The following is a 26,939-nucleotide window of genomic DNA, read 5'->3' as shown; positions in this document are numbered from 1 at the left end:
ACTACCTGCGTCAGCACCACGCTAATGCTGAGTACAAAAAGCGAGATTTTTCAACGTGTTGTACAAAATACAACAGCGCGATCACTCGTGGGTTAATATCTCAGCTGTTTATTTATATTATGATTGTCTCCTTGTATTGAACGATGGTCAAAACAATCGTCTTTTGAATTGTACTGCAAAAATGGTTGAAAAGTTTACCATTACATTGCAATAATTGAAAGAGAAAGTGAACAAAGAGAGCCTCTCAAATGCAGATAGGACCTATTGAAATGTTTGGCCTGAAATAATTTATTTTGCACTCCATGATTTTTTCGAAAAAGGTGAAAATGAGAATTGTGCAATGGCTTAAAATGACAAGTATTTTGTTACTTTAATACAGCCCTTCTTACCCTGGTGGCCCATTTTACCCTGTCTTTCCCTGCAGTGCAGTCATCTTTTCCATATATTCGCAGATAATTTAGTCTGTCGGATGTTGAACGCATACACATAAACTAAAACTACGCCATTTATGTGGACTAACACTGTTGGCGTCATCCACCAACATCTGTTTTTGCATGTTTATTATATAAAGCACTCTGACATAACATAATTAGGTATCAGAGAGCAGTTTTTTGTTGTTGTTGATGCGTTAATTGCCATTTATTTGCGCCTTAGATGACCATTTGCAGACGCTAAACCGACGACACTCAACTAACTGCGAAAATAAGCGACGAACCGGTTCTAATTAATGAATCATTCCGAATCAACAGACTTTTGATTGGCGGGTAGACTTGATACAAGCTGAGCTACTGAATACTGCATACTGAAAGCGTTGCCTTTACATGCATTCAGATACTGCAAAGTGTTGTAAGTTGTAAAGCAACGACCCAACCAGAAGTAATCAAAGTTTGTCGCATTTCTATTCAGCAATAATTAATTCACACGACCACTGATTGAACCTTGTAAAAACCTGAGACGTAAAAACTAGCCTTCAGGGTGATGCACGTGGTGCATCGAAACAAAAGCTTTCGTTCCAATATCACTGCATAAAGTACAAGTGGAAAGCATTGAGTCGGATGAACGTTCAACTGCTAGCGCGCTTGCATGCAATCTAATGCGTACCCTGCCTAACAAGTACCCACTGACTGGCTACTGACGAATGAATGTAATTGCGCGCCTTCTAATGAAGCAGTCACAGTCAGAACGTACCTCCCTAGAGTTGCTTCAATTCAAACCTTTCGAGGGAAACAAGTTGGCGTCGCGGTCAAGTTCAATGGTTGTCGCCGTCGTTGGTGGACAACCTGGCACTGATACACTGCTGAGTGTTCTAAGGCAAAGGTTGTTCTCAAGCCGGTTCTACCGATGTTCAAATGAATGCAGAGCGACTGTCTACGATTCGGTGACTGTTAGATTTGAACATTTTCGCTTTTATTTGGATCTGTCACATCTGTCACAGATTGATATCATCGGATCACATAATCGTATCAACATAAGGTTCATATTCTAACTACTAATATACACACAAAGTAGCCATTTGGCGGGAAGAGTAATGCTAGTGGCCTCGGTGCCTGATCTGCAGCGGGACTCCGTGGTGCGGTTTCAGAATCAACTCAGATGCAAGCAGAGGCTCGGCGGTACTGCCGGCCGGCAGGATGAACTCGTAGTGGCGCAAAAGTTTCGATATCACACTTTTCATCTCGTTGAGAGCGAATTTTTGGCCTGCAATGGGAGAATGTTTAAGTTTTAGAAATCAGTGTGCAATTATAGAGAGTTAATTTATGTTCAATGATGCAGAACACAACGTTGATTACACTAGTTTACAGCATTTTTGAACTCGGTAAGCTGATGATCGTTTTTGGTGTAGAATCATGCCCTGAGTTCGGAAACGCGAAGGAAAAAAAATTACAGTAGAGCGGAATTTTTTTCGACTTTCCATACAAGGTTGATGATTTGAAATCGATGTTTGTACTATTTTTAAGCAATGTCGCTCTCTTCACACATCTCATTCTTAGTAATCAATGCTCCGATTGAGCTGAATTTTTGACTGTGACTCGCCCTACATATGATATGTCAAATAAACGTTGAGAAATAATTTTTAGGTTGTTTTTTTTTTCTTATTGAAAAAAAAAATACATTTCTCATATATTTTTGGAAAATTTGCTAAAATTTAAGGAGATTGTCCCCAAAACTCGCCAATAACTTGAATTTCATCAGCCTGACGCAAAACCTGTATTCAGATGATCGAATTGTATTATATTCAGCTTTTAACTTATGGAAAAAGATTTAAATTTGGTTGAACAAAACGCAAGATTTTTGAATTTTATTAAATTACATATTTCAAAAAGTTGTTAAACTCGATATTGAGCTAAAACTCAAAAACTGTTCTACTTTAAATTTTTTGAAGCACGGTTTCGAAATCAGCGCTAAATTATGCTTCATAAATTTTGGTCTTTGACGGAAGTTCACGACTTTCGTTTTATTTTGTACACATTGTACAATTTTTTTGATGATTTTTGATTTTCACGATCATTTCAAGTGTAACGTGGTTTCAGGTGAAATTGATCAATTTTCACAATTATCAAATTTCTTAAGGGGGATCCTCAAAAATCTTTCTGAACATTGTAAAAATTCACCCAATCAATAAAACAGAACACTGTCTTGAGAAAAGTTGTTGAAAATTGAGTCCTCTATTAAGGAAAAATGGGAAAATTTGTGTTTCTGACTTTATTGACAACCTAGAACATCCTGAACACCATGAAATTTGGAAAAACGAAATAATTGATATACCTCCTCTCTCCTCTCTCTCCTCTTCTTGGCGTAACGTCCTCACTGGGACAAAGCCTGCTTCTCAGCTTAGTGTTCAATGAGCACTTCCACAGTTATTAACTGAGAGCTTCCTCTGCCAATGACCATTTTGCATGTGTATATCGTGTGGCAGGCACGAAGATACTCTATGCCCAAGGAAGTCAAGGAAATTTCCTTTACGAAAAGATCCTGGACCGACCTGGAATCGAACCCGTCACCCTCAGCATGGTCATGCTGAATACCCGTGCGTTTACCGCCTCGGCTATATGGGCCCGTTCATATGTTCATACGTTCATATGTATTCATTTAACCATCGTCAAGAATAACAAAAGGTGTTTTATATTCTAGGATGTTCTAGGTGTTCCAAACTGCCCTAGAGTGAAGGCCTTCAAATCTACAAGAATAGTTTTATGTGCTTTCGCCATAATTAATAGCATTGCATAATCTGCTGGGATCCGTGAAGCTTTTGACACCTATTGTGGATTTGGAAGAAAACCGAAGAATGAGTATCGCTCAAACTTCACTGCATTACTAGCGAACTTAAGGTGAGATGAGACGAACTCACCATGGTACGCAGAAACATTTTTCCGTTGTGAAAACAAAAGCCAATTTCACACAAAATTATGGACTTGCTAACTTATTGTACCTGTGCGCTTACTGTTTTTAGTAAATGAATGCTTTTAAGTTTGCGTTTTCCAAAAAAAAAAAAAAATAAAACAGATCGACGTTACCCAAACAATTCGTCTTATTCACAGCGTCTAGCGTACCGTTCCACCTTAATCACCAACACCACATGCTCACTCACGCAAAATTTGGCGCGCTCGCACTGACAGACGCCCAGGTGGGATAAAGTCGTGGTTGACTGAAAACGAAAACATCAGGGATGCATGTCGGGTCGGATGAGGAATGACAGAAAGTTCGCTGAAAACTTCGCTTCGCTAGTCCAACTGGCGAACTCCGATTTGGTGCTGCGAGGTCAATACAATGTCATTTATAGACACTTTAGGGATATTCTAGGCCAGCCAAATTACCTTGGAGTTCAGAACTTCAGGTCTTCACTCGTAATGTTATACTGAGTAACGTTGCATAATCAACCACGGTTAAATAAAAAGAAAACCGCGTTAAGTACTGTTCCTTTGAATTCCACTAAGAATTTGCATCCTTTGACAGATACGTATTTCGACCTCAACTGTAAGGTCGTCTTCAGTGTCTTGTACTTGACTCGACTCGACTTGACACTGAAGACGACCTTACAGTTGAGGTCGAAATACGTATTTGTCAAAGGATGCAAATTATTAGTGGAATTCAATGGAACAGTACAACAGTAGATTTTCTTTTTATTTACAGATATTCCCCTAACAAGCCCAGGTTAACCATCACAACCACGATTACTGGAGCAATCTGAAGTCTACTTGTTTATTATAAACTTTTGGGATACTGAGGATCATCCAAACTGTTCTTATAATAAAGTCCTTTAAATCTGCAAGAATAACTTGATGTGTTTTTGCCATAAATAATATCATTCCATAATCTGCTACGATCCGTGGAGCTCTTGAAATGTCAAATGTCATATGAAGACACTCTAGGGATATTCCAGGTCAGCCAAACTACCTTGGAGTTCAGAACTTCAGAACACACTCGTAACAACAGCCATATATGTTATATTGAGTAACGTTGCATAATCAACCACGGTTACTGGAGCAATTTGAAGTCTTCTTATTTATTATAAACCTTTGGGATCTTCAGGGTCGTCCAAACTGTTCTATGATAAATTCCATCAGGTGGAGCGGACCTGGTGTGATGGTTAGAACACTTGACTATCACGCCGAGGACCTGGGATCGAATCCCACTCCCGACAAACTCGCAAAATGTGAGTTCTTCCTTCGGAAGGGAAGTAAAGCGAGGGTCCCGAGATGAACTAGCCTAGGGCTAAAAATCTCGTTAATATAGATAAAAAAATTCCATCAAATATAAAAGAATAGCTGCCGGGGCCCGTGGCATAGTGGCTACAAGTTTACTTCATAAGCAGATGGTTATGGGTTCGATCCCAGCCCCGGCGGAATCTTGGAGTTCAGAACTTCAAATCTACACTTGTAACATCAGCCATATCTGTTATAACTGAGTAACGTTGCCTAATCAACCGATATGACTGGACCAACCTGAAATCTACCTATATTATTATGAACCTTTGGGACATTTAGGGTTGTGCAAACCATCCTAAAGTTTAGCTCTTGACAGTAGCATTAGTTATTCGCACAATGAAATTAAACATTACACATCCAACTATAATCTGTAATTCTTCTGGCATTTCATGAGTCATTCCAAGATAGTTTTGAGATATTCCAAATCAACAATAACACTACTCCGAAGACCATAGCTTCAGGTCTTCACTACTGGTAATAGCTTTTACCACTTCGTTAAGTAGTGTTACGTAATCCAATTTATTCATCAAAGTAGTTCGAGGAGCAATAAGCGTTGTTATATATTTTTGGGATATTATGGACCATCCTTACTGTTATGTAGCTTAGTTGATAAAAATAATCACTGTAACATTGGGTGATTTTGCACAACCATATAGGATCCATGAACCTCTTAACTCTCAACAGTCAGGGGTTACATAATAGTTTTGTGATAATTCAGTTCATCCAATCTTTCATGGACACACAAGTTTATATCTACCCTTGCAATGCTAGCCTGCTACATTGAATAATGATACATAATGAACCATATTTACTTATATTCTTCAAAGACTAGTTGGCACTGCTCGGAACATTTGCTTGTTCAAATTTTTATGAGACTTTTTTTAAAATCTGCATTATTCTGTCATTGTTTGTGCTATAAAAAGTTACGTTAACTAATCTAACCTATCCAGATCCGTAAACTTCTGTGAAACTCAGAGCCCAGCTAAAATACCTTTGAGTTATTTCATGATTACTAAACTTTCTAGCTAAGAACTTCCAGCTAAGGTGAAGATATGACGAGTTCACATCTCGAGCACATATCTGAAGGCAAATGTGGGACCCGACCGAGGATAAGGACTACAGCCACGAACCTAGTGTTGGGGTGAAGAATTGTTCTTCCAGTTTTATAATTGTAGCCAACGCTAAATAAATAAAATAGATACAATCATTACGGTCGGTAATGTTGTGTAACTCAAAACAGCAAAAAAAAACATATTATTACGGGTGTAGACTCCAAATAATATATTGCAGGGCAGTGTGTACGATTCCGAATATCCCAAAGCTATGACATAGTCTCTGATTTTATTATGTGAGCTGCAGTAGGTATAATGGACTATACAATTTAACTCTATATAGCCAAAACAGAAACTTTAATTGCTGTAGATTAGGGCAGTTCAGATTTCAAACATGCTGAAAATTCAAAGCTCCCATATGGTCATTACAATCCTTAGTGCAAAACTAGAGTCCTGTCAAATTTTCAGCCATTTCGGTGGTCATTTAATGGTGGCCCAAAAGCAAAATAGGTTTGTATGGGAATTACTAAGGAGAATTTTCAAAAAAAGTTCTCCGCGTTGTAAAGCATCCACACATGGATAAAGTCATAGGGTCAAAGTCAAATTGAATTCTTCAGATCTCAATGATGAATGTTGCCGAAGACCGCAACTTGTTTCGACAATCGACAAAAAAGATATTAAGCAAATTCCCACTCGCATGCGCATCTTCACACACGATGTCCTGCAAGGTGCGCAAGAAGCTAGCACGCATACTATGATTGCGTGTCAAGCGTGTCGGTCGAGCTGTGGTCTTCTGTTCAAGCATGCATGGATGATTATTGACTTCTGTCTCGTGAGTCGAAATGAGTTGCGGTCTTCGGCAACATTCATCATTGAGATCCGAAGAATTCAATTTGACTTTGAGCATATGACTTTATCCTTGTGTAAATGTTCCACAGGGTGGAGAACATTTTTTGAAAATTCTCCATAGTAATTCCCATCCAAACCTATTTTGCTTTTGGGCCACCATTAAATGACCACCGAAATGGCTGAAAATTTGACAGGACTCTAGTTTTGCACCAAGGATTGTAATGAACGTATGGGAGATTTGAATTTTTTACATGTTTGAAGTCTGAACCGCCCTACTGTAGATGATAGCTTTTGAACATTATAATTGTTTGGATGACCCCGATTGATCTGATAATGTCCATTGAACATTCAGAAGTTTTACTGGACATAATAGTTTACGGTTTGGGTGACCAAGGATATCCCGACTGATCTGATAATGTCTTTTGATCTTTCAGATGATTTACTGGACATGATAGATTATAAATCGTAGCTTTGTATAATGAAAGAAGTTACTGTTACACCCGTAGACTTTAGGATCTAAACTCAATAACAATTTGGATGACCTAGGATATCCCGACTAATCTGATACTGTTTTTTGAACTTTCGGAAGACTTACTGGACATGATAGAACACAAATCGTACCTTTGTATAAGGCCGGAACAAATCTCATTTTCTTATTTTGTCACTTTGCTCGTTGACTCGTCAAGGGGGTGGATAATAAATAATAAATGTATTTGTTGAAAAATTACCCAAACAATTAGGCAAAATGGTAAAACTCATCGGATTTGTTAAGAAATTTTCTCGATAACTCTAATTTCAGTTCAAAATTTTTAAATTTTTGTATAATTTATTTGTGTCCCCCCTCAAAATGTCGAATTCCGACCAAAATTTTCCGAGGGGGGGAGGGGGGGGTGACATTAGAGAGAATCGAAATTTGTGTCAGCCTAATGAAGTATAACGAAAGAATTTACCGTTACCCTCGTAGACTTTAGGATCTAAAATCAAGAACAGTTTGATTGACTCAGGATATCTTGACTGATTTAAGGACAAGGTATCGGATCTGGATCGAAATGCATCACGCTGATGACAGCCACTGAACAATCAGCGTGATGCATTTACAGCCATACTCGTTCACCGGTTCTAAAAAACGGTGCTCTAGAAAATTTGAGTTATGTACTCCAAATACCTTGTCCTTAATACTGTCTATTGAACTTTCAGAATAATTACTGGACATGACATAAAACAAATCGTAGCTTTGTATAATGAAAGAAGCTACAGTTACACTCGTAGACTTCAGGATCTAAACTCAAGAACAATTTGGATGACCTAGAATATCCCGACTGATCTAATACTGTTGAAAATGCTTTGACATCCATGTGCACAACAGAACATGTGCTCGATGAACAAATTGAGATTTGAAATTATGAAAAGAAATCCACGTACTCCGGTGAGACTCGAACTCACGACTCCCAATTCGCTAGACGGGCGCTTCTATTCCTTCAAGCTACGGAGTCACTCGACTAACTCTTGCTAACTAATTAAAAATAACTTCCTCTCCCGCTTTGACATACATGTGCACAACAGACAATGTGTTAGATGTTCATCTAATCCCATCCGAAGGGGGTTTGGATTGTGAAAAGAAGATAACCATGTGCGATTGTGGAATCGAGTTCAGTTCTAGGCCTGCTGGCGACGGAGATAGTCGAGTGACTCCGTAGCTTGAAGGAATAGAAGCGCCCGTCTAGCGAATTGGGAGTCGTGAGTTCGAGTCTCACCGGAGTACGTGGATTTCTTTTCATAATTTCAAATCTCAATTTGTTCATCGAGCACATGTTCTGTTGTGCACATGGATGTCAAAGCATTTTCAACAGTGTAATTTCCCACATGGCTTGGTCAGCCAAAGCAAAATCAAGAAATTGACATTTGATCTAATACTGTTTTTCTGAACTTTCAGAAGACTTACTGGACATGAAAGTATACTAGTCGTAGCTTTGTATATTGAAAGAAGTTACTGTTACATCCGTAGACTTCAGGATCTAAACTCAAGAATCGTTTGGATGACCTAGGACAGGGGTTTTCAGCCCTTTTGGCTCGCGGTGCACTTTTGGGAAATGAATTGCTTCGCGGTGCACCTGTTCATTATAGTCAAAGAATCCGATTCGAGGGTTTCTTAAAAGTGCTGTCATGTTTTCCAAAGTGTATTCCTGGTGCAACGATATATGTTGAAATACTTTTTCCATTATAATAATAAACCCCGTTGTTTGAACGACTTCTCATGCAAACCAAACATTTTATAATTTGAACTTCTAGTAACCCTAAGACGCAATGGCTTAATTTCCCCAACAGGGGAAGAAAAAAAACCCTAAGACCGTTCGCAATGCTGTTTTATTTTTTAAAACAGCGTTGCGAACGGCCTAAGGGCAGTTTGCTGTTTTGTTTTAATCCTGCGTTCTGATTCACTCCATTTGATATTTTGCTCATGGGGTCTAATTAAAAAGTGTTCAGATTATATGCGGTCAAACTAACGGGGGTAGACGGTATAACATTGGTTATCTTTTTGTGTAACTTGTCGGAGCTTACTACGAGTAAAACTGTTGATGAACTTAAGACATTTTTTTCTGTTGTTGATGGTATTCTTGAAAATTTTCAGTCAACAATAATCTCCGGTGGATACCTAACAAGTTAAAAAGAACCTCGACGAATTCCTGCGTTTACCCCTGAATCATTTTAAGGATTTTTCAACTATAACAAGATTCCTGACATATTTGCAATGATTGACAAAATTTTCGGTAAATTTCATCTTTGTTTTCTGGCCGATTCATAAGGAAATCATAAGGTAATACAAAAAACTTGTAACAAAAAAAAAATCAAAACTATCAGAGACGAAAAGCAATGGAAAGTTGCTACAGTTTCCCAGGTCACACGAGAATTCGTAGCAATACAGGTTGAATTTCTTTTGAGATTTTCAGCGAAGTTATTGAAGATGCACTACAGATTCCTTGTAAAATAATTGATGGCTGGATTTATTAAAACATCATTCTTACAATTCTCACGAGATTTTTGGTAAATCAAGGATAATCAAAACTCTCTTTCAGCAAGAACATTGGAAATTTATATAGCGATCATTCGGAACTTCGTTTTGCAGTGGACCACAAGGTATTTTCGAAAATTGTTCGTTGAAGTGATGGCGGGACTTTTGATATGTCTTGCGGTGCACTTGTCGAGATTTTGCGGTGCACCAAGTGCACCGCGGTGCACGATCTGAAAACCGCTGACCTAAGATACCCAAAAACAATATTTTGCATGGTATTTTACCACAAAAATACGAAAAAAACTCTATAATAAGGCTTGGAAAAATTCCGGCTTCACAGAGTTAATAGGCGCCATGGGGAAGTAACATTCCACCAGACACAGATCCTTTCAGGCCATGGTTGCTTCAGAGTTGATGCGTTAATTTAGTTGAGCCTCTCTATAAGCCAATCGTTACAAAACGTATAGTTTTTGACTCAACTACGAACGTAGAGAATATGTTTGTGCATAGTTGGTAGCACTGTGTGTTCACAACTAAGAACACGTCGTCCACTAATGAAAAAATGTCTAGATCATAGACTACGTGTTATTATGAGATTCAATTTATTTTATGCATTTAGCTAGCCAACAAACCATTTTGATGGTACTGTGGAGTAGTATCCCTTGACAAAAGAACTTCCATTTATTTTAGCCTTTATTATGAGATTCTCTCAACTGCTCAGAATATGGGTACCGCACATAGCTTTTCCAAGACAAAAACAGAAGGGCTGCAGAGCCGTCCAGTGCCTGAATAGTCCCCTTTCGTGAGTAATAAATTATTTTTTATAAATGTTATTTAACCACTTACCAATACAGTTCCGTGGACCAGCACTGAACGGGATGTATTTGTACGGGTTGAACTTCTCCACCGATTTCTCCCCTGCAAACCGATCCGGAATGAACTCCAGCGGTCTTTCGAAATAGTTCGGGTCCCGTCCCATGAAGAACACTCCGACGATGATGTTCGCTCCAGCCGGAATTGTTTTCCCTTCGATAGTGATCTCCTCCACACACCTCCGACCGATCAACGGCACCGATGGATACAGCCGAAGTGTTTCCTTGATCGCCATCTCCAGGTAGGACAGGTCGTGTAGATCAGAAAGCTCAATAGGTTTTTTGAGATCCTTCCCGATTACCGACACTATCTCATCGTAAACCTTCTGCTGCACTTCCGGATGCTTGGCTAGATTGAACAACGTGAAGACCACCGCCGAGGTAGTGGTGTCGTGCCCTTCGAACATGAAGGTATCAACCTCCTCTCGGATTTCCAGATCGGTCAGCGGTTTTCCGTTGATGCTCGTCTGCAGTAGCATGTCAAGGAAGGCGTCCTTTCGCTTGGTTCCAAATTCATCGGAGACGGTACGCGCTTCGTCTGTTTTATTCTTGAGCTGCATCCGGCGAGATCTAATCACGTTATCCGTGTAGCCATGGAGGACTTTCAGGGATCTCCTCAGTCTTTGGTAGCTCGGAGTTAGGTAGAACAGAGGAGTTCGCCGAATGAAGTCAAACATTCTTCGGATCGATACGTTGGCTGCTTCCTTGACTGCCCGTACGTATTCGGAGTCGGCGTTCCGGAGAGCGTTCACCGATGTTCCCATGGCGCTTTCTAAAACATTAAAACCCCACATAAATGTGTTCAAGGTAGGATAATTAATCGAACTCACCACAGATCACATCCAGAGCATACAGCAGCACGTAGGGGAACATGTCGAAAGATTTACCGCTGTCGGCATATTTCCCCAAAATGTCCACCAGTTCGGTCGCATTTCGGTCGAACACGTCCACGAACTGTTCGAGGATTTTGAAGTGGAAAGCTGGAGTGATGGCTTTCCTTCGAGCGTGCCATTTGTTTCGTTTGCTGAGCAGTAAGCCATCTCCAAGCCAGTTGGAGAGATAGCCGTACTCACCGGATTTGTCCGTCAAGTGCTTGTTGGTTAGGATGGTCTGTGAAGGATGTAAATGTTTTCAGTTATCGAATATAAGAGAACAATTGTCGTGACAAGGTACTCATACCTCAATCATGGATGGTCTAGCTACGTACAATGTGAATTCAGGACCCTGCCAAAAACGAAATAGATCCCCGAATTTGTCGGTTAGTTGTTGAATGATCGGTAAAAATTCTGAAAGTATTCGAGTAATTTATGGCATTAATTAGTTTGTTGTATCAATTCGATGAACTATTAATTTTCAATCTTCCCAATGGTTAAGCTAAGACACGTATCACATACTCATGCAAAATTGAAATTCCTTCAAACAGTTCTTAAGTTCAGTATTAGAAGTCTACAGTAATATTTTGTTTTGACAAATATGGCTATGATACGTATGTATTGTATTCTTCCATTCTCATCATTCTCATAGACCTCAGAACACACTCGGACTTGGAGAATGGCTAGTTCAGATGCGGTACAAGAGGTGGTCCAGGGGCTCGAAGTTGGCTTCGTAGGTCATTAGATCATGCCGGTACCCTGCGGTCGAAGTCGACCCTTACAGCGATTGAGTGGCCGCGGAGAGAACTTCCTGGTAGCGTTGCTGTCTAGATTGGATCCGAGCCCGCGATGAAGGGGTCTCTGGAACGCGCCGGGGCAGGTGGAGACCCTACTATCAGCAAGCATCTGGTGCAGCTGATAGGGCCTGAAGGGTATTGATACCCTTGCCTTCAGCAGGTCAGATCTGGTCGCACGTAGGCATCAGACAAAAGCAGTGGTGAGGACCACTCGGGAAACTTGCTAAGCGCCAGCATGTTACCGTGATGGACTCTCCAAAGCGAGTCATCGATGTTCGTTGCTGCAGGCTACGCAGCTAACTTTGAGGGTGCGATGTGCACTAGTTCCTCTCTGAAGCAATGCCTTCTTGGTGGTTCCGGAGAGACGAAGGGTTTGGCGACCATAGGAATGTGTGTAGTGGCTGGTGGAGAGAGTAGTCCTGGTTTTTACTTGTGTTGTAGAAGACGGCCTTAACCCCACACTACCCGGACCTTCCTGTTCGGGTGTCTTTTGAGCAGATTACCCCCCCCCCCCCCCCCTATGGTTTACAGAGAAAAAAGACATCAGCAAAATATGAAAGTTTTTGAGTGGATTTAGGGCATACAAACTGCCCTACAATAAAAACATGGGATCCTAGAGGTTCAGAGGCTGGATTAAGAATGTTTATGTCTACTAAAACGACAGTTTATATCAAATACATCCCACCGTTTTTTTTATTCAACTAAGAAACTCATCTATCGAGATAATATTCGTTTGGACATTTGAACTAACTAAATTTGATGTTGGTGATTCTGAATATGTTTTTAAAATACTTGCAACTGGTGTATTTTGTATGTTAAAAATTAAATAAAGTTTAGTAAGTTACAGAATGACCCAAGTAACACACTTGTCACAGAAGGGTCACGCCGGCGTAGGTTTTTGTTGCGCAGAAATCACTGTGACTTACTTCTAGCAAGTAAGCATTTATTTGTTAGAACTAAGTCATAGTGACTTTTATGCAACAAAAACTGGCGCCATCGTAACTCTTCTGTGACAAGTGTGTTACTTGGGGACCCACATTCAGTGCCAAAAAGCAGACAGTTTCTAATAAAATCTTTTTTCTTTCACAAAAATATACTTTTTTTTAAATAAAACTTACATGTTAACATTACTTTGATCTCAAGCTATGTAAGCTATGTTAAAACCTTCAAAAATTCTTCAAATCTCGGATACCTTTTCAAAACGACGTATAATACACGCAAATCCTGTGTTGATACGTCGTTTTGAATAAGTATCCAAGAAATATATTCATACATCAGCAATAGATGGGAAATTGCGACATTTCCGGCCGACTGGATTCGAGGCGTTTTAGTAAAGGTACCCAAAAAGGATGACCTGATTGTATGCGATAATTGGAGGGGCATCATGTTACTGTGTATCGTTCTCAAAGTCCTCTGCATAGTGATCCTTAACCGGATACAGGATAAGATTGACACAACTCTCCGACGGCAGCAAGCAGGATTCCGTGCCGGACGATCCTGTGTGCAGGGATTGGAACACTCACTTGCAAAGATTTACACTCACTTGCTGTTTTCTCAGCTCAGAAGTGTGCAATCAAGAAACGATATATGGACGACTTTTGCCTTGTGGTTTTGTCTAAAAGTTTTTCGAATAGAGTACAGGTCGCACATGCATACCAAAGTCGTGACAGACCGGTGAAAGAGACTCTCCACGAGGTTAGTGTAATTTACATTCACCTCGTGGAGAGTTGTCTTCGTAGCTCCCTCACGATTTTGGCATACGTGTTCGATCCCTACTGGGGTAAATTTCCACAGACTGCTGAGAGAAATTTCTCCAGAATCTTTAAAGAGACTCCTTAAGAACTCTGAAAGGAGTTTTTCTAGAATTATAAGAGAGATTTCTTCAGAATGCTGTAAATACAACAGAATCCTGAGCGACATTATCTAGAAAAGAAAGCAAAACTCTTTCGGTATCTGAGTAAGAATAGACTCTGAATAATATTAATGATTTTCCTAGAATCCCGAGAGAGACTCCATATCTATGAGACGGATTGTCTCAGAGTCCCAAGAGGAATTCTCCCAGAATCCTGTGATAGATTGTCTCAGAATCCTGAGAGAAGCTTTCCCTTGAGATTCTCCCAAAATGTTCCAGAATCCTAAGTTGAATTCTCCCAGAAACTTAAAAGAAATGACCCTGAATCCTGAAAAGGGTAGCTTAGAACCCTAATAAGGATTACTCCAGAAACCTGAGAAAGGTTCCCTCAAAAATCTGGGCGGGATCGTCAAAAAAACCTGAGATATACTCTCACAGAATTATGGGAGATAGGACCCTAGAATCTAGAGAAGAATTCCTCCAGAATCCTTTGAGTATTCTCCCAGAATTCCCAAAATATGCTGGGAGGAATCCATTAGAATGCTGAGAATAATTCTGCCAGAATTCCGAAAGGTGTTCTTCAGAAATCTACGAGTGCTTCCCCAGCATCTTGAGAGGGATCATAAGAGGGGTAATTCCAGATTCTTGAGAGAAATATATCTAGAAACCGAAGAGATTTTTTTCCCGAAAATCCGATAAGGATTCTCCCTGGAAGGGGCTACGAAAACTTCTAGAATGGACTTCCGCAGCATCTTGAGAAGGATTCTCTGGTATTCTGAGAGGTATTCTTACATAAAACAGAAAATTAGCGCAGATTCCTGAAAGACATTCCCCTAGAATCTTTGAAAGGACTCCTTTAAACTTCTGAAAAGGATTGTCCCAGAACTCTGAGAGTGATTCCTTTAGAACTCTTTAAACTATTGCACCAGAATCTCAAGAGAATTTTCCCATACACTTGTCAGGGATTTTCCCTGATAACTAAGAGGGATTCTCCCAGAATCCTGAAAGTGTTTTCTGGGAGCAACTCTTTCGGAACACAGAAAACAGAATTCTACTGGGATTCTCGAAGAATGTTGTGAAGGATTTCTTACGAACCATAAGAGCAATCACAAAATGTGTGCGAGGGATTCTGCAAAATCCAAAGTTCTCTAGAGAATCTGTCCAGAATCTCGTGAGAGATTCTTCAATTGATAATAATTCTGAAAGAAAGTACCCTAGAATCTTGAAAAATATAACCCTAGAATTCTAAAGATTTCTCCAGAATCATGAGACAAGTTCCCCAGAATCTTGAGAGAAATTTCCTCAGAATCCTGGCGGAGATTACCTTAGAAAGCCGAATTTTCAGAGAATCTGGGGATGAGTCCCGCAGAATACTTAGTGATATTCCCCCAGAATCTAGAAAGGATCTTACGCAGAATCCTGAGACGGATTCTAGTGATCCTGTGTGGGATTTCTCTAGAATCCTAAGAAATATTCCCTCACAGTTCTGAGAGAAATTTTGCTACAGTTCTGAGAATGCTGAGTATGATTGTCAAAGAAATCTGAGAGGAGTTCCTGAAAATACTGAAAAAGATTTCCTCAGAATTCTGAGTGGGATCCTAAGTGAAGGTCTTCCAGAATCCTTAGAGGAATCAGCCCACATCATCTAGAAATTTATTAGAATCCTGAAATGGATTTCACCCTTGGTAGGGAATACTCCAAAATCCTGAAATGAATTCCTTTAGTATCCAGAGATTCCCTAGAATTATTCTGATAGGTTTTCCCATATAATACTGCTGAGAAAAAATCCTTAAGTATTTTTGAAGAGACTCTTTCATAATTCTGAGGATGCCTCCAAAATTTTGTGAAAGATTCCTCCAAAATGCTGGTAATTATCACACCAGCAACCTGAGAGACTTTAATCCAGAAAAGAGAAAAAAAAACTCTTCCAATAGGAATTCTCCCTGAATGGACTATCCGCTTTGTGCGCAGCCACAGTTGATCAACGGGAGTAAATCAATTTAATTTTGTATGGCGAAATGCATCTAAACTTGAATTACTTGAAATAAAAAGCTTTTCCCGAAAAACTATTTGGTAGGCTTAATAGTGGTCACCATTGTGCACAACCACTACCAAATATTTTTTCGAATAATGTGTTCCACTTTGAAGAATTGGCCTTTACATGGTATTCGCCATACAATATTTTTGCGATTTACTTTTAGCGATTTTTCGTGCATAGAAGCTAGCGCCACATTGGTCGATGCGGAGAGTAGGAAAACAGCCGATGTAGTTAATTCATTCTATAAAGGATTCCCCTTAAATTCTGGGAGAGATTACTCCAGTTTTCTTTCATGGATTCTCTCAGAATTTTAGAGGAATTCTTCCAGAATCCTGAGAGATTTCCTTAGATTCCCAAGATGTATTCTCCCGGAATCCTGTGATGGATTCCCTCAGAATCCTGAGAGAAGTTTTTCCTCGGAATTCTCTCAGAATGCTTAGACGAATATTCCCAGAACTACCTGACGGATTCTTCCAGAATCCTGAGAGAAATTCTTCTGCAGTATTGAAAGACATCCCATTAGAATCCCCAGAGATTGCCCAATAACCCTGAGAAGGTTCCCAAGGATCTCTCACATTATTGAGAAATATTTATTTAGAATCCTAAAAGGGATTCTCAACAAAAAAAATGTTCAGAATCCTTTCGGAATCATGCTGAACAAAAAAAGAAATTTAATATTTTTGAACCGAAAGAAAAATCGAATGTATAAAATCGATTTGGTCGATTTCGTGGGGCTTCAACATCGATTCAAAAAATCGATTAATCGGACCAAAAACATCGATTCGAAATTGCCCAACGCTAGGTGGACCATATTGTCAAGCTCATTATTATTCTGGAGCAAATCAATGAATTTCAAGAGTCTCTTTACCTGGTCTTCATTGATTACGAAAAAGCTTTCGACCGTCTCAAACATGGAATCCCATCCGGGTCGTTGCTGCAATGAGGCAAGGATGTATTCTATCACCGCCACTGTTCCTCATCGTAATCGACGAGATCCTGGTAGGTGCGATTGACCGTGAACCAAATCGAGGATTGTTGTGGCAGCCCATTACCATGGAGCACCTAAATGACTTCGAACTGGCTGATGACGATGCTCTCCTAGCTCAACGGCGCCGTAATATGCAGAGCAAGCTCGATGATCTTGCCAATCGCTCCTCAGCGGCAGGTCTTACCATCAACGTCAACAAGACCAAATCATTGGATGTAAACACGGTCAGCACTTCCAGCTTCACGGTAGCAGCGCAATCAGTGGAGAATGTTGAAAGCTTCCAATATCTGGTGGCGGCCGATGGCAGCACCAAGATCGACATAGGTGCACGGATCATGTAGGCGAGGGCTGCTATTGAGAGTTTTAGAAATGTATGAAAAAAAAACAACCAGATTAGTCGACGCACCAAAATCCGAATTTTCAAATTGAACGTGAAATCTGTGCTGCTATACGCCAGCGAAACCTGGTGTGTATCAGTGGAGAACACTCAACGGCTGCAGGTTCTCATCAATAGACGCATCAATAGACGGTATATAATTCGTGCATGGTGGCCTCACAATTGAATCTCCAACGTGGAGCTCCATTGTCGATGTCATCAAAAGCCGATAGCGACAGAGATTCGGGAGCGAAAGTGAAGGTGGGTCGGCCACACGAAAGTGAAGGCAGGGTCGGAAACGAAATCTGCAAGCAAGCGTTAGATTGGAACCCAGCAGAGGCAGACCCAGAGGCTCATGGCGGCGCAGCCTCAACAACGAAATCAAGCAAGTTGAAAGAAATTTGACCTGGCCACAGTTCAAGGCGATGGCTGGCAATCGTCCAGTACGGAAATCTTTCCATTCGGCCCTCTGCACCACCGTGGGTGCCCAGGACTGAAAGTAAGTAAGTAATCAATTAAATCGATAAATAAACATACAGTAATATTTGTTGTTATATGTGAGCAGTTTCCGCTTAACAAAAAACTTATAATTCATATTTATCGTTAACATTTTTCTTAAGCATTTACATGTGCCTATGATCACCAGAATTATGAACGATCTATGGTATGAGTTATTTGACCTGAAGTCTGCCCTGTGATATTTGGCAGTTACTCGAAAAGATTGATGATAGATCTTATCAACAGCTGTCAAGAAACACCCAACTAACAATCACTCATTTTACAAGCACCTTTACGATGAATTGATTCAGCATGATGCTGAATAACATTTGGATAATTTTCAGGCACAACCTTTGTTCGGTTCACACAAATTTGGAGAAACTATAAAGTATAGTGTTGTGTACCAACTGAACTGTTTGTTGTTAAATCGTTTTACAACTATATAGTAAAACTGTTATTCAGCTTTAGCAAAAATGATTAAAAATTTAAAAAAAAAATGCAAAATTTTCCAATTTCCACGAGAATTTATTATTGGAACTTAATGTTGTGAACAAGGCTGTGAACAAATATTGTGAAATAATAACTACACATAAATTTACCTAAATCCAGATTCGAACTCGAGACCCGTCGATTGCCAGCCGCATGCCTTCCTATCTGCGCCATCCTAGAGATGATGAATTGCAGCACTCAAATCAAAACATAAACTTCCCTGGTTTAACAATGATCAGACTTCGACTCCTCCCAACTAACAATCGCCAGCCGCAAACAAGCATGCATGCTGAGTTGTTGCTTTATAAGCTTGCTTTATAGCTGGTGGTGAATTAGTACAACATTATGGTTAACGAATGAACAACAGATTAATTCAGCTGTTGTTCAGTAAAAACATGTGTTTTTCATCATGTACTCTGAGTCGAAGTATGATAAAACGAAAGCGCTTATTTGACATGTGAAAAACAGATACATGTCCTAATTTTTATATGAACTTAACAAGAAGCAGAAAAAAGTCTTGTTAAACTATGTTGTAAAAGAATTTCTGCGAGTCGAATAAAAATCTTATTAAACGCTTGAAAAGTGCTTTTAATTATCATTGTTAATACCAATACGAAAAGGTGAACATTGGCTACTTTTTCAATTGAAATAGCATTTGTTTTGTACAGTAATGTGTACAGCATAATTTTAGTTCAGCTATAATTACTATTATAAAGCAACAATTCAGCATGCATGCTTGTTTGCGGTTGGCGATTGTTAGTTGGGCATATACCACCAGACAGACATCAGAGTGTTTGATTCTCATAAGAAAACATGCATATGATTCTGGCGGCCATTAGTGCTCGTAATTGCTGGATAGAAATGTTTCCGGAAATATTAATTCTATGGTTTTTCAAAAGCGCAAACTGCTTACAAATAACAACAAATATTTTTGGTATTTTTATTGTAACAACGATTCACTTGACGTCATTCAATTTGTTGTATTTGTATTGTTATCAATGGTAGATTACTGTTTATCTGATTGTTCAGTTTTTTAGAAAACAATAGAAAAATTATTGCAAAATCAATGGAAAATGCCCTAAAATGTCTCATAAAAACACAAACCATTCTATTGTTTTTCGCAAAAAATGCATGAAAAATTTCATGGTTATGTGTTTTAACCACCATTTTTTATTGTAACAGTGCCATTTACCATTCACTGAATAGTATATAACAATAGCGCAAATGCAAATTACAATAACAATGGTGACTAATTTTCGAAAAAAAAAATGGTTTGATTTACACGCGTGTTGCTGTCCGATCACTTTTGCACATTTTGAACGTACTTCGTTCACACACAATTCAGCATCTTCAGTTCCGTGTCAAAAATTTAGCTCAATCCATCTCAGCAAACCATAGTTACAGCATCTAAAAAGTGGTCATATTGTATGAAAATCGGCGTTTGTCCTATTAACTTTCACATACCCGCCCCCCGACAACTCATCTTGAAAATACTTGCATTTCGTCAATTGTCATCAGATTTTTTTAAGTTGCCATTAATCGATCATAAATTGGTACAAGTTTATTACACCCAAGTGTAAGTGTAAGTTGTACTGGGGTCAGAGGTTGAGGGAGGGGTCTGTTTTGCCAAATGGCTAAAAGTGATTATTTCGTATGTTATTGTATTTAAAAGGCCCCCGCGGAACCTGTTTCAGGTGTTCCGGAGCGGCCATATCAGATGGAACATACTTCAGCCAATTTTTTCTGTCCCATTCTCTTGAAATCATGAAGTTTGATACGTCGCACGACATGTTTTGGTTGCAAACCAGAAATGTCTCCGATGTCATTTCAGGCTTCAGGGTATCGTTTCTGACTCAGTCATTCGAAATCATGAAGTTTGATATGTCGCATGACATGTTTTGGATGAAAACCAGAAATGTCCCCAATGAGACCCCCGCGAAACCTGTCACGGTGATCCGGATGGGTCAACTTATTCAAATCTGATTATCGCAGTTGTGTTTTATTGTTCGCAATAAAAATTCGGCTGAAAATCTATGGTTCAAACCAGTGCCGGATTTAGGCTTCGGGGGGCCCGGGGCAAACTTTTTGGAGTAGGCCCCCTACTAGACCCCCTACAAGCAAGATGTCAAAGATGTAAATCTTATATTAATTTTTTTGTTAATGTTGTGTAATTCGTATTTTTTAGATTTTTACTGTTTTTTTTGTGATTGCAATATTTTACGAGTTGAAGTACTGAAAAAAGTTAGGTCTAGGCAACTGTAGCAATAAATTTACGAAAACGTCGGTGAAACCTAAAATATAGAATAGAAGTGTTTTAGGAAGCTAGGTTTCCAAAATTGATCCCAATTTCCTAAACATCTCCTGGAATAATTATCATATCTTTCCCATAAAAACATGTGTCCTCAACGAACTGAGCCAGATGGGTATTGAGTATTGTCGTCGCGGTTGAAACCCGAAGTTACCCCACAAGCGACATTCGATTTTTCTCCAAATCCATACGTGAAACCTAACGTCGGACGTAGTGCGCTGGGCAGCGGATCTGGCCCTCTATCCAGCGCACTTTACCCGACGTACGTCCGACGAACGGTTAAGGAGAAAAATCGATTTTCGCGTGTCAAAAATTCCGATTTTCAACTGCATGAACTCAGTGTTGGTAGAATCACACTTAAAGCGCACTCATGAACGGCTCCTGCGTGAGCAAACTCGCACGCGATTCTGAATCATTTTCTCACGCGCGAGATTTTCATGCAAAATCTCGCTCTCACGAGTCAAGCGCCGAAATCTCGTTCGCTTGTAAAACGAATCCGAATCAATTTGAATGGCATTCAATGTTATTGTACGCTAGATTTGCTGTTGTTCTATCATATAATCCAAAAAAATCGATGGAAATAACGAGTCCACTCATGCATGATTTTTTCGGCGGTGAGTTTGGCGAGGCAAGAATCGCGCGTGAAACAACTCGACCATGAGATTTGAGAATTTGAGTTTTTACCAACACTGTGAACAATATATGTTTTCAGAATATAATCGTATAATCAACAGAAGCATGCACAATCATTGTCAAATAAGTGATTGAATTGTTAAACTATCAATGAAATGACATTTCTATCGTTTAGTTGTTGTTTTTTTAAATTTCAATTGTTGTGCATTTATCAAAAAATTGTCAAAACAGTTTATGCTTTTAGAATGGCAGCTCATATAGAAGAAAATATCCCACAAAAACTGTAAATCCATTCTAAAAATAGTGCAAGTGCACCAAAAATCATGAAGTTTAGGATTTCGATTTATTTTCAAGTCAAATTTCAGATTATGAAGTAATCTCGATACTTTTGGTAACCCAATAACAACTACTCTATGACAACTGTGTTTTATATAAGTTCGTTGAACAATATATATATATATATATAGCTAGGGGCAAGACACTGTGCAAACGAGAGCAACTCTGAGAATTTCTGAGTAACTCTTTCTGTCGATGATCGACGAAATTTGTTGAAAGACATCCCCAAAACTGCTATTTTCATTCAGCACACGCATCACTTTGCAGTTTGACATTGGTGCCAGATAACACTTTGGTATAAATGGGAGGAAATCTGAGGAGCTGTGAGGAATTCTGAACAACATTTCGAGCACAGATTTTCTCTCGTTAGATCTGTCTTGCCCCTAGATATATAGTGCTTCGGGATTCTTAGGGGGCCCCCTCAATCGGGGGGCCCGGGGCACTTGCCCTCATTGCCCCCCCTTAAATCCGGGCCTGGTTCAAACACAATACCACACGAAATAATTATTTTTAGCCATTTCGGCATCCTCCCTGACCCCAGTACAATCCGGAATATCTCCGAAATGGTTCCGGATATTGCATGGCCACTTGGGTGTAACAAACTGGCACCAATTTATAATTGATTGAGAGCGACTTCAAACAAATTGGATGAAAATTGACGAAATGCCAGCATTTTGAAAATGAGATGTTGGGGGTCGGGAACGTGAAGGTTAATTATGCACCACAGTGCATATTTTAAAGCTTTCTTAAAACCGAGGGTCTAGCGAAGCTCGAATCCGCTTTCAGTGCGACTGCAGTACTAAAGAATAGTCTAAAGTCCTACGGGACAATTTTTTTCTCCTACCTCGCCGCTGTAGAACGTGTCAGCGAGGTGCAAATGACCCAACCGTCCTGAAAGGGTTAAATCCGGCGGCTATCACCTGAATACTACCTCGCAGGAAAAAAGTGAGTCAACATGTCTGAACCCCATTGCGTGCTGAACCCCAAACAAATAATCGTTTCGGGAACAACAATTAAAAAAGGCAAAATATTTTTTCCAAACAAAATATAATTTTCCAAAATACTAGGGCAATTGTAACAAAAAGTTATTTTGTTAGTTGATATATGTTACTCTAAATAAAAAAGTGTGTGAATTAGCTCGTAATTGGGGTCCAGAAGAAGAGGTAAAAAATGTTACTCGTAAATCACGCTCAAATCAAATGTTTGCCCTGAAACTGATGCTGACTTCAAAAACATGGACGAATCGCAACCGGCTGGTTAAATCACTCTCTTTCACACTGAGTCTCACTGGTATAGAGATTATGGGCTGCGACTGACAATCACTCGATCAGGGCTCAAGAACCGCTTGGCGCAATAATTGAAAATGTAGGTTCTCCCCTGAGATGAACCAGCCTCGGGCTGAAAATCTCATAAATAAAGACATAAAAAAGAAAAAATGTAGGTTCTACGTTTTTCGAAGAATAGGATGCTGAAGTGGAGGATGCGTACACGTGAAATCTGTACTGTTGTAGGGGAACTACGGCCATAACGCCCATAGGGGGCAAGTTGCGCCACCCTTGTTTTAGGCAAACCACGTTATTTTCAGTACTTTTTTCAATTGCATTCGCTAAAATAAGAATAAAAATGCTTCTTTACTTTTGAGTTTACATATTATTACTAAAAAAAATATACAAAAACTTCGAAAAAAGATTTTGGTTACTTTTGATGTAATTTTAGCCTGTCAAATGTTTGCACTTTTTTGCATTATTTAGAAGATTTTTTTTTCTCGCTATCCTTACAAACTGTTTTGCACACTCCCATTATTTGTGAACCAAGCGGAAAAAGTATCGAAATTGACCCTTACTACTTTTTTACAAGGGTCCAAACTTCTGAGGCATATGTGGGGTAAAATGCCCACCCCTAGTTATTTACATTAAAATAGCCATTTAGATCGAAATTCTGGCACAAATTAAGAAGAACACAAGTTGAAACCAAGCAACAGAACATTTTGACTATAAATAAGTTCACTAATCACACAGCCATGTGTCATTTTGTAGTAATAATTGATAAAACAGCTCACTATGACGTTTGCATGGAATTGACCCATAATTACAGGTGATCCATAGTTATGTAATGACTGTATACCATTCACGAACAATAACAGTTGACAATAAACCAGGCGCGCAAGTATATATACACAATTTGGCATCCTGGCGTTAGCTGTAGCTAGTAGTGGCGCGTTTCACCCCGCATTAAAACTAAAATTCTGAAAATCAAACTTTTTTTCGAATTTGAATTTTTCAGTAGTAAAACATAAAACTGGTTTATGGTTTCTTCCATTTGGAAGGAAACATGTTGGTGCTTCATGTTAGTGCCAAACAAATGTGTATTATAAAGTGTTTCGTGGTTAAAATTGGACTCTTCCTTAACGTGGGCGTCTTACCCCCAGTTCCCCTACGCCAGCGAAACGTGGGGCGAGTAAGACGACCGATGATACAGAAGAGACGGCACAGCTGCTGGTTTTCATCAACCGATGTCATCCTAGTCACAGAGAACAGACATCCAGGCTAGAACAAATTTCGTTCGGAAAGTTGTGTAAGGATTTGAATCTTTACTTGAGTAAGGTTGCAAACCAATACACGATGACAACACTAACGCCACCAAACACTATATTGCCACAGTCAGTGGTGAATTGAAACATTTCAAGTGGTGAATTAAATTAGTATGGGAAATTAACCGATTGCAGCGCCACGTTATTGCCACTTGTGTTGCCGATTTCAAATGGCCGTTAAATTCCTTACACAGTTTCGGAACTGGACTTGGATGTCTGTTCTCTGTGTCCTAGTGGCCTCTCGAATCTACTGAGATCCATCGACGATGCCATCAGAAACCCGATATCAACAAAATTTCGAGAACGGTAATGAAGTTGTGTCGGCTACACACTATGAAAAGACGGAGACGAACTCTGCAAGCAAGTGCTGGATTGAAATCCGCAAGGACATCGCAGCAGAGACACCCCCAAGGGCTCGTGGCCTCATCATGGAAATTACAGGGGGTACTCAAAATAACTGGGACAGGTAAAATTTTCACTTTTCAAAATATGTTCAACTCGCTGTAACTTTTCGAAAAGGGCATCAAATTTTACTGTAAGCTCATCAACTAGTTGTGTATCAGAGGTTCAAAATTGGAAAAGATCGGGCCATTCTAAACGAAGTTATAAAGATTCTAGAAAAGGGTATAATTATTCGATAGCCAACTTTGAGCTGTTATATCTCCGGATTTAATGAACCGAATACAATGAAATTTTGATCTTTTATGACTAATATAATGAACTTTGAAAAACAGTTGACTTATTTTGAAATTATTAATAAGAAAAAAAGTTATGGCGATTTCATTTATTTCATGTTTTTTCAGTAAATTTATCTATTTTTCATATGCATCCCATTACTTTTTCAATTTAATGAAGGCTATTTGGTTGCTTTCCTTTGAAACATAAATATATTCAATTCAATTAGAGGGAATTTAAATGACCTATAATTACTATCTCGATTTTTGAAACGATGATAAAGTTTTGGATAAATTGGTGTTATATTATAAAAATAATCTAATCGAAATAATTTTCTTTCGTGTGAAGAAGTTTAAGTTTAGTCAAATGTTTTTCAAATCTCATCATATAAGTCATAAATGATCAAAATTTCATTGCATTCGGATCATTGAATCCGGAGATACAACAGCTCAAAATTGGCTATCGGATAATTATACCTTTTTCTAGAACCATTATAACTTTGTGTAGAATGGCCCGATATTTTCCATATTTTGACTACTGATTCACAACTAGTTGATGAATTTACAGTAAAAATTCAAGCATTTTTAATGCCCTTTTCGAAAAGTTACAGCGATTTGAACATTTTTTGAAAAGTGAAAATTTTACCTGTCCCAGTTATTTTGAGTATCCCCTGTAAGAAAGCCGCTGGGAATCTGACCTGAGCCCAAGTTAAGGAAAAAGCGGGCAGCCGCTCATGATGAAGATCTTTAAGGTTAGCCCTGGTAACCCCCAGAGCCCAGGGGTGCACAGGATACATGATAGACGTCTCTCTTCAAGGTGGCCACGTATTTTTAGATCGAACACAATTTTTCATTATTTTCTGGCACTTTACCATAATATTAAGATAAGCACAAATAAGCATAGGTTTTCATTTAACGGCGACCTATGGCCTACAAAACATTAACATTCTTTTGCCGTTATCGCAGATAAAAATCAAAGCTTTTTATCAGCTTTCTTCTTCACAGATAAAGCACTTGCCACACACCTCACAACGAATCCAACAAAAACTAACCATCGGGCTGCTTGTTGAGGAACCACAGCCCATTGCCCAGGATCGGAAGCGCCGGTGGTCCCGAGTATTGGCCGGAAACCTCCAAAGTTCTGGCGAACTTCCGGTAGATCGTCCACGCCAAGCACAGGACGGCCAGCAGCGCCAGCAGGAACCACATCGCGGCGATTATATCACTCGCACAGAACTCGATAATTCACACGACGACGCCAGGCAGCTGAGTGCAAAAATTGAGTTAACCCGCGTCGACCGCCCGGCTGCGACTAAACCAAAAGGAAAAACTTCTCGGCTAGGGGGTTTGCACATGTGGTATAAGGTGTTCAAATGCACTGACTGGGGCAAAGGTTGCTCGTGAACGCGTGCAACTAGCGGGCAGCTTGCCTTTGCCTAGTCAAACGTTAGATTAGAATACTGTTTTTGTTCTAATGACGACGCGCTTCAATTTGCTTGGAATTTTCCTTCCTTATGGTCGATGCTTAGCGGAGTTGATCTGATCCCCGGTGTACGTTCATCGTGTGTTCATTCCTCTTCACGTGTTGCTTGCAGATAGTCTGAACTGTTGATGCGATAATTACATCAGCAGCGTTTAGCAGGCTTCAATGCTATGTGCTTGTCGGGTATCGGAAGAATCTGCGTTAGTTACCTGCTTAACGCTTCTGAACCATTTATCTACAGGTGTCTCACTATGTGTATATATCAAGCCTGCTCAATGCTCGGCCCGCTATAGTACATTTGGCGCGGCCCGTGGCACAAATGAAGAAGATTGATAGAATTGAACTTGAGGATTATAATAAATAATATTTTCCATTTTCAAAAGATGTGCCATTTTTTATCGATTGGTTTCTGGCGAGAAATGATAAACTTTAAGTATGTTAACAGCTTGTCCAGACGATTCGGTCGGTTCTAATGGTCGGTGGTCGAAGGCTAGTAAAATTATTTCCAATTAATCC

At 39.5% G+C, this 26,939-nt stretch overlaps 2 protein-coding genes across 2 annotated transcripts in view; one reads left to right on the top strand and one right to left on the bottom strand.

Moving 5' to 3' along the window:
• The window catches only part of LOC109422664 (cytochrome P450 4d1-like), a 505,971-nt gene that overhangs the window by 58,404 nt on the left and 420,628 nt on the right, over positions 1-26,939 (top strand). The gene's annotated exons all lie outside the window — the stretch shown is intronic.
• LOC115271082 (cytochrome P450 4d1) lies at positions 1,376-26,295 on the bottom strand. Its single transcript, XM_029880539.2, has 5 exons — positions 25,993-26,295; positions 11,669-11,775; positions 11,320-11,599; positions 10,464-11,261; positions 1,376-1,698 (listed from the first exon to the last, which is right to left on the bottom strand). The coding sequence occupies exons 1-5, from the start codon at positions 26,147-26,149 to the stop codon at positions 1,532-1,534; spliced, it is 1,509 nt and encodes a 502-aa protein (XP_029736399.1). The 5' UTR covers positions 26,150-26,295; the 3' UTR covers positions 1,376-1,531.

The sequence above is a fragment of the Aedes albopictus genome, chromosome 3, assembly GCF_035046485.1.
Source record: "Aedes albopictus strain Foshan chromosome 3, AalbF5, whole genome shotgun sequence".
Taxonomy (NCBI): domain Eukaryota; kingdom Metazoa; phylum Arthropoda; class Insecta; order Diptera; family Culicidae; genus Aedes; species Aedes albopictus.
This window is presented reverse-complemented; position numbering and strand designations above follow the sequence as displayed.

What these genes read in the sequence shown, in the direction of transcription:
- LOC115271082 (XM_029880539.2), bottom strand. Translation starts at nt 26,149, where the DNA reads ATGTGGTTCCTGCTGGCGCTGCTGGCCGTCCTGTGCTTGGCGTGGACG. An exon ending in CTAGACCATCCATGATTGAG is followed by an intron (nt 11,600 to 11,668) that starts GTATGAGTACCT and finishes CATCCTTCACAG; the next exon opens with ACCATCCTAACCAACAAGCA. An exon ending in TGGTCCACGGAACTGTATTG is followed by an intron (nt 1,699 to 10,463) that starts GTAAGTGGTTAA and finishes CTCCCATTGCAG; the next exon opens with GCCAAAAATTCGCTCTCAAC.